Raw genomic sequence first — 14,982 nt, forward strand, 5'->3', positions numbered from 1 at the left:
ATAGAGTATTATTATAAATTAATTTAAAATAAAAATATATTACAAAAAAAAGAAAATAAAATTATATGATATTTTTATAAATTTTATAATTATTGTCTAAATTATATGAAAATAGAAGTAATATATGAATTAAATATGAAAATTATATTAAATTGGTAAATTATCATATTTTTGAAAATACTTTCGTTTAAATAAATAAATAAAGTAGTATTCACCATTAAAAAGATTAAAATAGTATTCACCATTTAAAAAGATTAAAATAGTATTCACCATTTAGACAAACTAAAATATCATTCACCATTTAAAATTTGTAAATTATGTAGTATTTTTATAAAAAAAATAAAATTATTAATATACCCTATGTTGGGGGAATTTCATGTTTACCACTACCATAGTACCACTTATCATTTTTACCACTACTAAAGAGATATTTTTAAAATACATTATTCATTAATTGGCAAAAAACTCTTATACTTTTGTTCTTTATATATATAATAAATTATTATTTAAATAAAACAAATTATTTTTATGTTGTCGAATTATACTATGAATGTGGTATATTTGAAAATTTCCCATATATGTTAAACTTTTATATCTATAACTATATATTATATATTTATTTGTTTATTTTAAAAGTACAACAATATATTATCTAAAAATGATTATATAGTAAATATAATAGAATATAGCTAACATTTACTTTAAGTACTATTTACAAAATATGCTATTTGAAAACTTTAAAAATTTAAGTTCATTTAAGATACTGGAAAAAGATAATTTTAACTATAAATTAAACATTTATTTTTAATTATGACAAAATATGGTGAAAAAGTTATAAAGAATCTCACAAAAAATTCTAACTTTTTATATAAAATAATACATTAGTTTTGTAAAAAAAATCATATAATTTTTCAAGTTCAAAAGTTATATAATGAAAAATTATACGTACGGACATACGGGTCACAGTTTAGTTAAACATTAATAAAAGGAGAAATTACATGTTTACCACTTTTATGGTACCACTTTTCATTTTTACCACCACTAAAAAGATATTTTCAAAAATACATTTTTTCATTAAGTGACCAAAGACTCTTATGCCCTTGTTATTATATATATAATAAATTATTATTTAAATAAAAAAATAAAAATAAAATTTAAAAATACAAAATTAAAAATACAAAAAAAAAATAAAGAAAATAAAGAAAATAAAAAATACAATAAATGCAAAAAAAATAAAAATAAAATTAAAAAATAAATAAATAAAAAATTTAAAAAATTTAAGAAATAAAAAAATTTTAAAAAATATAAAAAGGTAAATTTTTTTATGTTTTCGAATTATATTTTTTCAAATTCGAACTTTTTTATAAATTTTTTTTTCTGAAACTTTTTTTTTCGTTTTGTTTTTATTTTTATTTCAAATTTCCTTTTGAAAAATGAAAATATGTTTAAAACTATTTTTTTTAAATCCCTTATATATTAAAGGAGAAGCATTGTAATAAATGCGTTCACATTAAACTGGACACATGTCACGTGTAGAAACATTGTAATAAATGCGTTCACACTAAAATGGACACATGTCACATGTAGAGAGGTTCTCAGCAAAACTCTACATAAATATGTTCAGACTATGTACTTTACGTTTTTCTAATATAAAACTCACATGCATGGTTTTTCTTTACGTTATTTTTACTGTTTTCGAATAGAGCTGGACACAATATTCGTAAATTTTGATTCGATTCGTTATCCGTTTTGATTCTAACCGAAAAATCTAGATATCTGTTACTCTTCGAAGCAAATCAAATACTAAAATTCAATATCCATTAAAAAAAAAGCAAATCACAAATATTAATATTTATAGGAACGGATACCCAATTTGATCTGTTATATGCATATATATATACATATATTTAAAGAATTATATATAAGTTATATATATTATAGTTTATATAAATTTTACAATATTTTTGGTTTAAATCATTTCATTTTAAGAATTTTATTTTTCATGTATTATTTTAAAAAATGTCATTTAATATTTAATTAACAGCATCCTTATATATATCAACTATCTTTATATACTTTTACATATACATACATGTGCACATTGACGTGAGCACCTTATAACTAAGTATTTACCACCACTGAAATATCTTATTTTTTGAAAGTTAAAATATTAATTTTCTTAATACTTCTTTTACTATCGACCAAATTGTAGTAAAATGATTTGTTTTAATAGTTTTCTTTTCTTTTTTTTTAACTATTATCCGTTTAGAAACTATAATATGAAACCATTGGTTCGACATCACGACTATCAAAGATTCATAACATGAAAACAAACAAATAATAGTAATTTTTGATTATCATAGGAAAAAAAACATCAAACATTTTAACTGAACAAACCAAATAAATATTGATTTAAAATAATAGTTATATTTTAGGATATTTAGGAGATTAAAAACCAAAAAACAACCTAAAACAGAACCAATATCCAGATTAAACAGATTAATGTCTCCTTATTAAAAAAACTAATAATCACATTCCGCGCAAGGCGCAGATTATTACCTAGTTTTTATATATTTTTAAGTATTTATTTATATATTTATTAGAATCCTAAATTTCACATTTCAAAAACTCTACCACACCCTTTAACTCTAAACCTTAAGTCTATATTAGTTAACCTTAGGATATAATTGTTTTTTACCTTTTATTAAAAGTGAGGGTAAAAGTAGTTAGCGTAAACATGAAAATTGGTATTATAAATGTGGTATTTGTGGTAATTTTCCTTAATAAAATACATTGCTGTGCTGTAGTGTACAAATCTTAAAGTTGTCGCTTCATGTTGTGCAACTTGAAATGCGACATTTTTTTGTCTTATTGTGCATAAACAATTTTTAAAAGTGACACATTACCTGTCGCACCCTTTTTCATATTGATATATACTTCTATGTTTATAAATTGATATGTTTGTTTCACCAACAAATCGTATGGAATCAGTTAATTAAAAATATATAAAATTATAAATTCTAGTTCGTTTTGCTGAATCCGACGTGCCAACTTCATGCGTATAAATCGATTTCGTAATTTATGAGTATACTAGAGTCTAGAGGAACAGCGGAGTCCATATCGAATGTGTAATTAAGCAGGTGTTTAAGACTTAACCCGAGTTTGACCATATTGCATTTGGAGAATTTTCAAATTTCCCTGACATTTTATCCATTCTAGAAACATACTATTCTTTTTTTTAGCAACTCGGGTCATCCAAACTTCCAAAAAGACTTAACTAATCCCAAAAACCAAGAAACAAACCATGTAAAATATCTTATATTCTCACATGTACACGCAATTTATCTGAATGGCAGATTTCTAACCCGACGTACCATCCGACCACGTCTATGAGCGGAAACTTATTTCAATTAATTCTATTTCTGTTATATCATTACTTTGGTTAACAAAATTGTCTGTGAAAATTTTATTTTTATTTATTGACAACAAATATTTTAATATTTAAAAAATTAAAAACATTAAGTTAACATTATAATATTATTTTTGTCGGCATTATAATAAAATTTAAAAAAAGAAACGAAATTAGAAAATGAGCAATGTCCAATATTACAACAAAAAAAACGTTGAGCAATGTCAGTAGTCAAAAAAATTAAAAAAGTTCCAAAACAATAAACGAAGCTCAATGGAAAGATTCCGTGCTTGGTTCACACTAGACCCACAGAGACACAAGAAACGATACGATTTGTTGCTGAAACAAACTTAAAGTTGATACATGAAATTAACTTAAAGATTGAGTGCGTATCAAGCTTCTCTGATCTCCACGGAATAGTCTCTGATATTATCTTTATGGCAAGCTCGTTTGAGTTTGTGTGTTTTAGGTTTCACCATCGTAATAACTTTGTTTTGGAAGATGGTTTAGCCAAAATCCTTGGTTCTGTTGTACCTGCCACAATTTAATCTGGTTTTTAATGAAATGCATTTCTTGACAACAAAAAAGATGGAGTGCATATCACTTTTATTGTTGATATATTAGATAGAAAGAATTAGTGTACCAATCCTTTGTATATTCAATTCTAAATATTCTAATCTATTCTAAATCAAACGAAATTGAACTTCCTATTTTATTTATGAGCACGGCCATCGTTATTATTATTGCAAATTATTCATTATTTTTTAATCTAGTTATCGTTTTAAATTTATGCACATATCTACGCATATATATTAAAAAATATTTTATTTTGTATAATTCAAAAATAAAAATATTATTATCTATATATTTAACTATATTTCAATCAGTAAAAAAATAAAATGAAAAATATTATTAATAAATTTTGCATTGAAAACATGAAACGATACTTAAAATGAAATAAAATTTTAATTCTACGACGACAACTAATATAAAATGGATGAAGTATATTAATAGTGTCTCTACCCGACAACAGACTTTACTCATTTCAACTCTCAACATGTTAAAAAGAAACCAAACACATTCCCATAGGCCATAGCCATATTCTCCATTAAATGAGTTTTTTTTTATCTTCACCAACTGCTTTAATTATTACACTTGTCTCGTTGTAGTTTCCTTCAGCAACAGCTTTTTTAAACTTATTTTTGTAATTAAAACACAGATACAAAGTATACATAAATTTTGCTGAATTACTAACAGGCTTCAATCGAAAAGGAAAATAGCTACAATAATATACGTAATGGACATGATATGAATTATGCGTTGAATAGAGGCAAACAAAATATCCGTGAAATTTGATTCGATCTATTATTCATTTAGATACTATCTGAATATTGAATATTTGAATTGATTTGATCCGTTATATACATATGTATATAAATTATATATATTATAATTGTATAATTACTATTTTTAAAATGTTTTAGCATAAGTAAATTTGATATAAAAAATTGTTTACTATTAATTTTAGATATTTTATCATAAGATATTTCAAATCATGATTAAGAAGACAACTAAAAAAACCAAAAATGATTAAGAAGACAAAAAGCTGAGAATTCACGTTGACATGGGTCAAGACCCAAGATCAAAGGGGTAATCTCGTCTTTTTGTGGACAGCACCAACCGATAAAACGAACGGAAGGACAATATGGCATACGTACATACATTTTATACACAAACACATATTCACAACAAAAACTTCAAAGCCCCCATTAATCTCTAAAGATAGCATAAGCTTTTAATTTCTAAACAAAGACTGGAAAACCCGGATTCGGATCCAATACCCGAATATGCCGATTGGGTGGGTTAAATCTTTGCATTGCAAATCAAGAGCTTTCGACGACGTCTATCATCACTCCAACAACGGCAAACTCTCGTTGCCAAGTTACAGCTGCAGAAAGTCCGTTAAAGACGTCATCGATACCCGACCCACCCGACAAGGATCCGGTGATAAAAACCTTAAACCCGACGCGAATTTAAGACGTTTACGGTCCTCTCGTCGACCCGAATCAGAATGCAATTCTTCTTACAACCCGACCCGACGAAGCGTATCCGCAAGAGCTTCCACGGAGTCCGCCGCATTGCCCGTTCTGACCGATCTTCCCGATGGTCATCCGTCGAGAAACGTCGTGGAGATTATATTCCAATCTAGCTGGAGCTCCGAAGAATTTCCGGGTCGGGTTGAGATGATTTTTAAAGTCGAAAACGGGTCGAGGGCTGTGACCCGGTTTGAGGAGTACAGAGAGGCTGTGAAAGTGCGATCGCGCTCCAACTTGGATTCAGATGACGGCGCGTGCGATGAAGACGCGAGGTGTTCGGCGGATGGGAATGAGATGATGAGGTTTTATCCGTTAGGTCCGATTCCGGGAGGGATTAACGGCGGCGCGTGGGTTTTTCCAGGAGGTAAAGGAGCGGCGGTTTGTACGTTTTCAGGTAGCGGTGAAGCGCATGATAGCACAGGTGGCGGAGGAGGGAGGAGAGCGATGCTGATTTGTCGAGTAATAGCGGGTCGGGTTGCGAAGAAAGGCGAGTTCGGGTCGGATTCAGTTGCGGGTCGAGATGGTGAGTTGATTGTTTTCGATGCACGCGCTGTGTTGCCTTGTTTTCTAATCTTTTTCAGATTGTAAAAAAAGGAATAATTATCGAACTTTGAGAAATAAGTATATATTTTATATTTCGTCCTTATTTCTGATTAATATCCAAATTTGACGCAATTCTTCTGATTTCATCTTTTTATGGTCCAAGCTACAATCTCACGTTTAAGGTTCAGACAGTTTGGCGGGATTTCTATGATTTGGGAAATTGAACAATTATCACTGATGCATATAAAAAATTTAATTGCTAAAAGTATTCTTTATAAGTGATGTTGGAGTGGATGCATAATCTTACTTACTGTTTTGATTTTTGTTTCTTCGTTTAATAAGTGTTAGTATTAGTATCTTGACTATTTTATATTTTGTCTTTCTTCGTTTAATATCAGTGGAATATGAGCTTCATACAGTCTATAAACCAATCACTAATACGTGGTCTATAGTTCGTTACCCGCAGATGAGACAACTTACATGCAAATTATATAATCTTATTAATTGTTAGTGGAATTTTGTAAAGAATATACGTCGTTTTGATCCTATTAAAATATGCTAAAAATGAAAAAGCGTTTGTAATGTGTTAAGGATATTTTTCATAAATAAAAAGAATTTAAGATATTTTCATGTTTCGTTTTAGTTTTGTTCAAATTACATGAGAGAGAGAGAGAAAAAAAATTACATGAGAGCAAAACAAAGCCAAAACATTTCAAATTCTGTTGCTGAAGCATATTAATTCAAAAACATTGCAAATATTCGGATCATTAGTCATATTGCCCAAGTGTACAAAGAGTATCCTTATCACATGTTTATCATTATTTTTAAAAAGCAACTATGAGAAATTCTTGAAAAAATTAAAAAAAAAACAATTTATTTTTATAATTCTCAGTTTGGTTTATAAATTAAAATTTAATTATAGTCAAGATACTAATACTATATTTGTGAGAAACTGTAAAGAGTTTCTTAATCAATAATGATGTTCTGATAATTTTAATTAAATATTTCAATTTTTAAGAGTGCTGCGGTTTAATCACATGACCAGTTAGAATGTTGTTTTCTTCAATTTGGTATAAAATTACAGATAACATTTATTTTGGTAAAATACAGAAAACAATTTTATTAAAGCAAAACGTATTGCCTTGAACATCGTCATTAACAATTAATAATTTACAGTTTAATCGTTACTTATATTTTTAATCAATCACCATCGTTCTGAGTCAGATAAACATAGATTTGAGTTCCATACAGTGAATGCACTTCAATATTTCTATCAGAATTAGTTATGTATTAATTTCACTTATTTGTTGGTGAGGCTGATTTAGTTTGACTTTAAAAGGCTGATCAGAAAATATAATCATGAAAATGAAGATTTGGTGGAAGACTAATACACATTATGATGATCTATAATTACAATACTAGTGGAAGTCCTAATAATAGTTCTCCACGTTTTAAAATATTTTTGAGTCCTATGTAATAATTTTTTTTGCCACTACATTATATGTAATGAAAGTTTATAAACTGTCCCAGATAAACTTGATCTTTAATTGCAGAAGCATTCGCTTTCGAGCAAAATTTTGTTATTTAAATTGTATTTATCCGTTATGTGTTTACTTTCTCTTGTTTCATATTAAAATCTAAAACCAGCCAATAAATAAATTATCTTAAAGAAACTTATCCTGAACTACCCAAGACAGTAAACAATACTATTACATCATATATACCACGTTCAATGCTGTTGGTATAGCTTTACTTCGACGACTCACCATAGCTCATGGCTCATGGCTCATGACACATAAATCATACTCTTAAAAATATGAAATTTTTAGAATTTTCACACATATTTAAAAGATATATTAAGTTTTGATTATTAATGTATTATTTTTTTGTAATTAACTATTTCCAACAATTTTAACCAATATAATTTCAATAAAAATAATCTCTTTTGAATTTACAATTTACCATTATATAATGTATCGAAAATGCAAAAATTATATTTTCTTGAAACAAATATTTTTTCAAGTGTGAATCTTTCTAAAACGCGGCTAAGATGGCCGATTAAGTGGTGGAGAAGCGTTGTCCGGTGGGTAACCATTGGTTCTAACCTATCTGGCTTAAAATCGAGAATATCAACATAATCCTTTATTTTTGTTTTGGTAGTTTGGAATCGAGTGTTTGGTTGTATATCTATTAAAATGGTGTGAAACTGTGTAAGAATCAAAGAAAATCAACAAGAATCAATGAAGAAAAAGCAAAAAGGAACTCGAACTCACAACTCGAGGAAAAATATAATTCGTGAAAGCACAAGGATACAGAGAATATGCGGATGTTGTTGCAATTATTTAATATATATATATGAAAAAATAATCCCTGCTTAATTTCCAACCGAACGAGTTGTGGCCAATGGCGGAGTCAGAAATATTTTTCACTAGGGTCAATTTAAAATAATATATATATATATATATATATTTATATTATTGTACATATAATAAATATAAATAAATTAAATTTTACTATTGTAATTGATTTAAAACTTTTGTTTATATACAATAAGATAAATATCATTATTGTTATAAATTTCATAACTTATAGCCATTTTCAGTTAAATATATAAATATGTATATTAATACATATTTTGTATAAAATTTATGATTGTCTCATATTATTTTCCCTTTTTGGAAATACTGATGAGAAAGCAGTATAATGTGTATTAATTGAAGGATTAATTAATAATAAAAAGTGTCGGTCAGAAAATATTGCTAAAATAGTAGGGCTTTGCATGGACAACAATAATTATGTAAAATAATATATCTAGGAATAATTAAAGAAAATAAAATTCCTTTAAAAACTATGTAAACTAAGGCATGACAAAAAGCTAGAAAACACTGTTTGATGAGCCTGCGTCCGATTTGTGAGTTGGTTAGGTAATGGCTGACCAAGCCTAGTGATCCCTAGGTTGCAGCACGTCCGGTCGTTAACTCCTCACACCATTGTTGCCATTTCTAGGACCGACCGACGCCTCACCTGCACTGGTACGGTCGCACATTCAACATAGCGTTTGGACTCATGTGCCTTCCAGAACCAGGGGTCTTCGAGCCTGCTGCGTACGATTAGCCAGCCTTGCGGCGGCAAAAGGATTAGACGCCCCCCCCCCCCCCCCCATGCGTGGAAGCACCATTTGTTACTATTTGACGATTGATGAAAGAAACACCAAACATATCCAAAACTTCTCGTGTCCCAACTGGTACTGGAGCACACCCATCTGGTTCAGTAGAATTATTCCAAGTATTTCAGCTGGAACAGTTATGTACGTTTTTGATTTTTTATTTACTCATGATCTGGCCTGGTCGACCCAATCTTGATATTGAAGGATGAGACCTTTTCTTGAAAAACTCTTAAATTGAAGAACCGAACCGGATCCGATCCGAAAAAGTAGTATTGAACCCGAACCGAAATTGATTAAATATCCGAATGAGTTCAAAATTTTGGTATCTAAAGAACCAAAACCGAACTCAATCCGAACAGAAGTATTTTGGGCACCGAATGTATCCGAAATAGATTAATATACTTATATATATATATATATATATATATTAATTATTTACATTTAAACTATAAAAATATCAAAAATATATAAGATATTATAAAATTTTCCAAAAATAATTTCCAAAATAGCTAAACACCAAAAATACTTCAAATGTCTATTGATTCTTTATTCAAATATTTAAGTCAAACTTGCGGCTATCGCAATCCAAGATGCATGGTTAGGGACTGAAATTATTCAGAGTCCAATCTTTGACTTGAACGTTAAAGTGTGCCATCAACAAATAACACACTTCATGTTAAGATGTTAACTACGCATAATGTTAATGTTACTTATCCTCAACATCACGAGTTCTAAACTTGCAAAGGAATCAAAGAAAGTTACAAAAAAAATAAAAATAAAAAAATAACTTGCAAAGGAACAGATGGAAACCCTACTCGAACGTCTACTGTACTTGATTGATTTAATTGTTTCAATTGAATTCTGAAAATTATATGCCTCATTTTTGTCTTTCAGTTTATGTTTGAACTTGCACGATCTGAAAATCTTTTTTTTTCCCGTCAATTGATTTATATTAAACATTCGGTGGAATACAACCAGAGCCGGCGGAAGACGTTGATATCCCCGGAAACAACAGTCCACAGGAGGGACACTAAAAGCCATACAAAGGCACCAAAGACTGCATTGAAACATAACTTAAGACAAAAGCAACTTCCTACAACTAGATCTTCCTACAATCCTTTATCAAAACCATAGATAGCATAGTCAAGGTCTAAAACAACCAGAGGTCTAACAAGAGACCACAGTCAACCAAGCAGACAAGCGGCAAGGACTTAACAGAACCGAAAAACACCTGAACCTCCTGTCCACGATGAAAAGCCAGAACCACGCCGAATAGCACCCCACACACACCGACCCCGAAACATGGGTCCAAGAACCGAAACACCTGGGACCAAACCTCCTACGAAACCGCAACTTCCTCCGATTGAACCAAAACCTCAACCTCATTATATTGCTTCAAACATTCAAGAAGAAGCCACCGAGGAATTAAGAGATCAGCGAACCAACCAGGACAGGACGAACTCTTATTATAAGCTGCAGCGAGGACTCCATCTCGAAATGGAGAGGTGACACCAACCAACTTCTTCACAACAAAGATGCTAAACCTGTTCTGCTCACGGACTCGCTAAAACACCACCGCCGTCCCAATTCCAATGTAAAAAAAGACTAGAGCGAGCAATCTATAAGCCAACCAAGGATTCAGAGAATACATCCTCTCCGTTGAGTGGATAAGTAGACAAAGCCAAGGAGAGAAGCCAAGAAGGAGAGGAGCATCTAACACCATAACTTCAAATCACCGTATGGAAAGAAACGCAGGTCCAAGAGCCAGCAAAGAAGTCCGTTCAACAACGGACGAAAACTATCCAGAGCACATCTGAACCTTTGAGACCCAACGATTCAACACCACCACACGAAAGAGATGCTTTCCACACGCTTCCACTCATCTCCAGGCCAAAGAACTAATCAACCCCGGAACAAGGAGGATCTAAAACGCATGAAAGAGCAAGTGACATATAAGCCTAAAACAAGACACAAATCACCAGATCGAAATTACTCTCATATATAGCCCCTCCCTTCCGACTCCTTGCAGCATCTCGCTGCTACTCCAGCGACTTGACAGACAATGTCTCACCGTTGTAGATCCACAAGAGAATCCATGGAAATCCAGAGTAGCTCGCATTTCGACGTCGTACGAAGAAGAAGAAAACAAGAGGAGGAAAACAGAGAAACATACAACATAATAACAAGAATAACAAGAATAGGATAAACGTTGTTGTTAGATCCAAATAATAATATATATATATAGTAGGTATTTCTCATCAAACAATAAGATGAGAGGGACAACCAAACAGATATGAATAAGAGACAGAAGTAAAGCACAAGTAACATTTGTTAAGTTTGAGACTTATATCTCAAGTTTCATTATCTTTTTTGAACCCATTAAAAACCTCATATTTGTCCAAGCATGAACCTCTAATTTTCTAATTATAATCATTCATATATAATATTTGATATTCAAAGTGTCCGTATGTATGACATAAGCGTAATATATTAAAATTTTGAGTCTTGAACTGTTTGAACTGAATTCGATCGAAATGAGTAAAGAAAAACAGAACTCGTTGGTGAGTTAGTTTTAAAGGTGTTTTATTAATCGGTGAATGAAAAAAGTTAAAAATAAAGAAATTTTAATCAAAAAGTAAGCCGGTGCTCGGGGAGCGATAGCCAAGAAAGTACCGTTTTTGAACCCCCAACAGCCGAGATACCTCGAGAGGAGGGCGACGGACAGGCTGTGACCATCGATGGAAGGGTCGCCAGTGGAGGTGATCCGGAGAGATCTCGGGGGGTTCCCTTGGGAGATCGAAAAGAAGACGCAGAAAAGGGATTGCTTCGTCCGATCTGCTATTGCTCGGGCGGCGTTTTCGAGGAACTGCCGCCTCTGAGTCCCAAACTAGAGCATCCTTCTGTCGTTGAACGTCAATCTTGGAGGAACTAAATGTCCTCTTCGTCTAAGGTTTATAGGGTGAAAGCTCTATTGCGAGAGTGTGCAGCCACGAGGGTAACATTTATCGCCCGAGGGATGGTAAGAGGCTCTGGGCTTCTCCAATAGGGTATTAATGCGTCTCTGAGTCGTATTTTTGGAAGGATATGAGGCTCTGGTTACCCATCCCTCGTTTGATAACTTCGTTCTGCTTTCGTCGGGATTTTCCTATCAGTCAGTTTGTGAACGGGTCTTTCTGGATAGCGGTAGCATTGATGGTGATGGCTGCCGAAGCTGATTTCTCACTAAGTGTTCGAGGAACTGACTTTGATGTAGCTTCTGACGAACGATCTTCTCTTCGTGAAAATGAGACCCGACAATAGTATCATCGAGGACCATCTGAACAAGACGGACGACTTGCATCTCTTTTTCTTCCTCGGAAATTCTGACGAGTGCGCTTTTGAGGAGCCACCGAAGGGCGATTCCCAAGTGGTATGGAATCCTGCACCCGGTAGACCAGGCTCGATACGTTCAGCGACTCCGGTTACAGCGGTGAGTTCATCTCCGTTCCCCAGGTTGCGTGTCATCCTTGATTACCGGAACTATTTGGGGTGGAGGCTGCTACTTGGGCCTCTGAACTTGCGGATGAGCGGGCCGTGAAAGTTTTCCGGCTCTTCCTCTTCGTCGGAAGAAATGTCTGGCCCAGCTATAATCACCTGGACGCGCCACCGTTTTTTTGGCTCCTCCTCCTCGTGTGTGTTGTCGTGATCCCGAGAAATGGCATTGTCATCAGTTGCTTGGGGTTCCTCCAGCGTGGATTTGTCATGCTGCTTATGGGCTTTCTTCTCTTTGTTCTTACTCCAGCTCTTGATGTTCTTTGGTTTTTTCTTCAGTTGTTCGACTTTCACCGTGCTGGCCTTATATCCCGTGAGTAAGGATTCTAGGAAGTGTTTGCATTTCATCGCGTCATGCCTTTCATTTGGTGATACGTACATAATTCATCTGGCGGGGGGGTTTGAGTTTTCTTGTTTGTTGGGTGGTCCCAATGGTTACAGTCCTTCTTGCGGACGACTACCGCTGATTTGGACAACTCTTCTTCATCTACGACGTAGAGAAAAAAATTCCTTCGATCGGTCTTATCGTTGATGGAGTGCTGGCGTGGCTCTTGACGAGTGTCTGTGTTTTTAGATGCTGCTTGTTTGGAAGCATTCTGCTTGTTGAAGATTGCTCGGGTATCTTCCTCCATCTTGATTAAGTTGTGGGATTGAGTGATGGCGTCCTGGAGGGAGGATAAAGGGTTCTTATACAGGTTGTCTCGAAACTTCGAGTTGACGTACAACGTGTTCCTCAAGGCGTCCACTGCTATACTGTCAGCGATTCTTACAGCGGAAACGACTATTTAAATTTCTCCATGGAATCGTGCAGGGTTTGGCCGAGGGCCTGAGATCTTTGCCAAAGATCGGAAGCGGTCGCGCCTTGCCGGGTAAACATTATGTAATGTTTAAGGAAAGCGGCGGAGAGGTCGCATAAGCTTTTGACGGAGTTCAGGTTAAAGCTGCTCTATAGAGGCTCTCGATAAATACTAGCAAAAGCCAGCCTCTTTTTCATTATCAGCAAAGTTTGCGCGCCCCATCGCGATGTTGATTGTTTTCATGTGGTCGGTGGGGTCTGTTGCGCCGGAGTAGGACGGGAGGCGAAACTTTTCGACAGATTCGAGCTGTGCCTCACTGATTTGCCGAGAGAATGGAGTTTTGAGCACTGTGGCGAGGACACTGTTGATCTTCGGGGCGGAGTTCGTAACATGATGTATCTTTGAGTGGATATCTTGGAGAGAGAGCTTGAGCTCGGTGATCTCGCGAATGATCGCTAGATCTGGGTTGTTAGGGTTTTGTACGACACCGCCGATAGTCTGGTCGGTGTTTCCAACTATTGGTTCTCCTTCATGGGCCGTACGGCAGTGTTGAAGAGCGCTCTCCGGATGGTCGGAGGGTTACTCGTGTGACCAGTAGGAGAAGCGAAGATAGCGGCGAGGGCGGCGAGCTGTTCGTTCGCCGCCTTCTGTACTTCTTTGTGTTGAAGAGATAGGCCATGAAGTCCGTCATGGTTGGTGCGGCGGGAACGGGAGCTGGAGTTGGCTCCGGTAGTTCGCCGGAGGTTGAATCTTCGAGAGTTATTCCGATGTAGTTAAGGCTACGTTGTTTTGCCCACGGTGGGTGCCAAGAACTGAATTAGGTCGAAAGACGGAACTCGTCGGTGACCTCATTTTGTGCATTTTGTGCGAACAACACTTGTAGTTATTGTTGAAGCGAGTTGACCTAAAGAATAGAAGATTCTGATTTCTCCCAGCGTGTTTCAGCTTCGGTTATTGGTCGGTTGGGTTTGATTATTGTTTCAGTTTAATATGTCATAATGAGAATAGTTTCTAGTGATATTGCATGGTCTTTAACGGAAGTTACGTATGATCCTGCAAATTTTGAAAAGTTAAAAAATGCTAACAATCTGTAAATATTGAACATGAGCGATAATGTACTTAGGAAGGTTAAGCATTCTGAGACTGCCACGGATATGTAATCGCAGCTTGAGAAGCTTTACATGTCTTCTTCCCTTTTGAATCATATCTATATTTTTTTTTGTAAACTAGAATCATATCTATATGCAATTAATGTTCTACAAATTCAAAACTTACGAATCTCGCTATATTAATGTGAATGTTGATCGTAGCAGAAGTGAATAGTTTGAATATGAGTGTCTCTGAAAAATGTGTATGAGATTTTTCCCTACTAGCTTTATTGGGTTTTTCAAATAGCCCAACTGAAAATAAATTTAAAAAATAAGAAAAATATTTTTATAG

General features: G+C 33.7%; 1 protein-coding gene across 1 annotated transcript; it reads left to right on the forward strand.

Annotated features, from left to right (window-relative positions):
* The first annotated feature begins 4,979 nt into the window (after positions 1 to 4,979).
* Positions 4,980 to 6,151, forward strand: LOC106404665. The gene has a single exon (XM_013845365.3). It carries the CDS (start codon positions 5,257 to 5,259, stop codon positions 6,091 to 6,093), a length of 837 nt encoding a protein of 278 aa, XP_013700819.1. The 5' UTR covers positions 4,980 to 5,256; the 3' UTR covers positions 6,094 to 6,151.
* Positions 6,152 to 14,982: the final 8,831 nt, after the last annotated feature.

Source organism: Brassica napus, chromosome A9 (assembly GCF_020379485.1).
Source record: "Brassica napus cultivar Da-Ae chromosome A9, Da-Ae, whole genome shotgun sequence".
Classification (NCBI taxonomy): Eukaryota; Viridiplantae; Streptophyta; class Magnoliopsida; order Brassicales; family Brassicaceae; genus Brassica; species Brassica napus.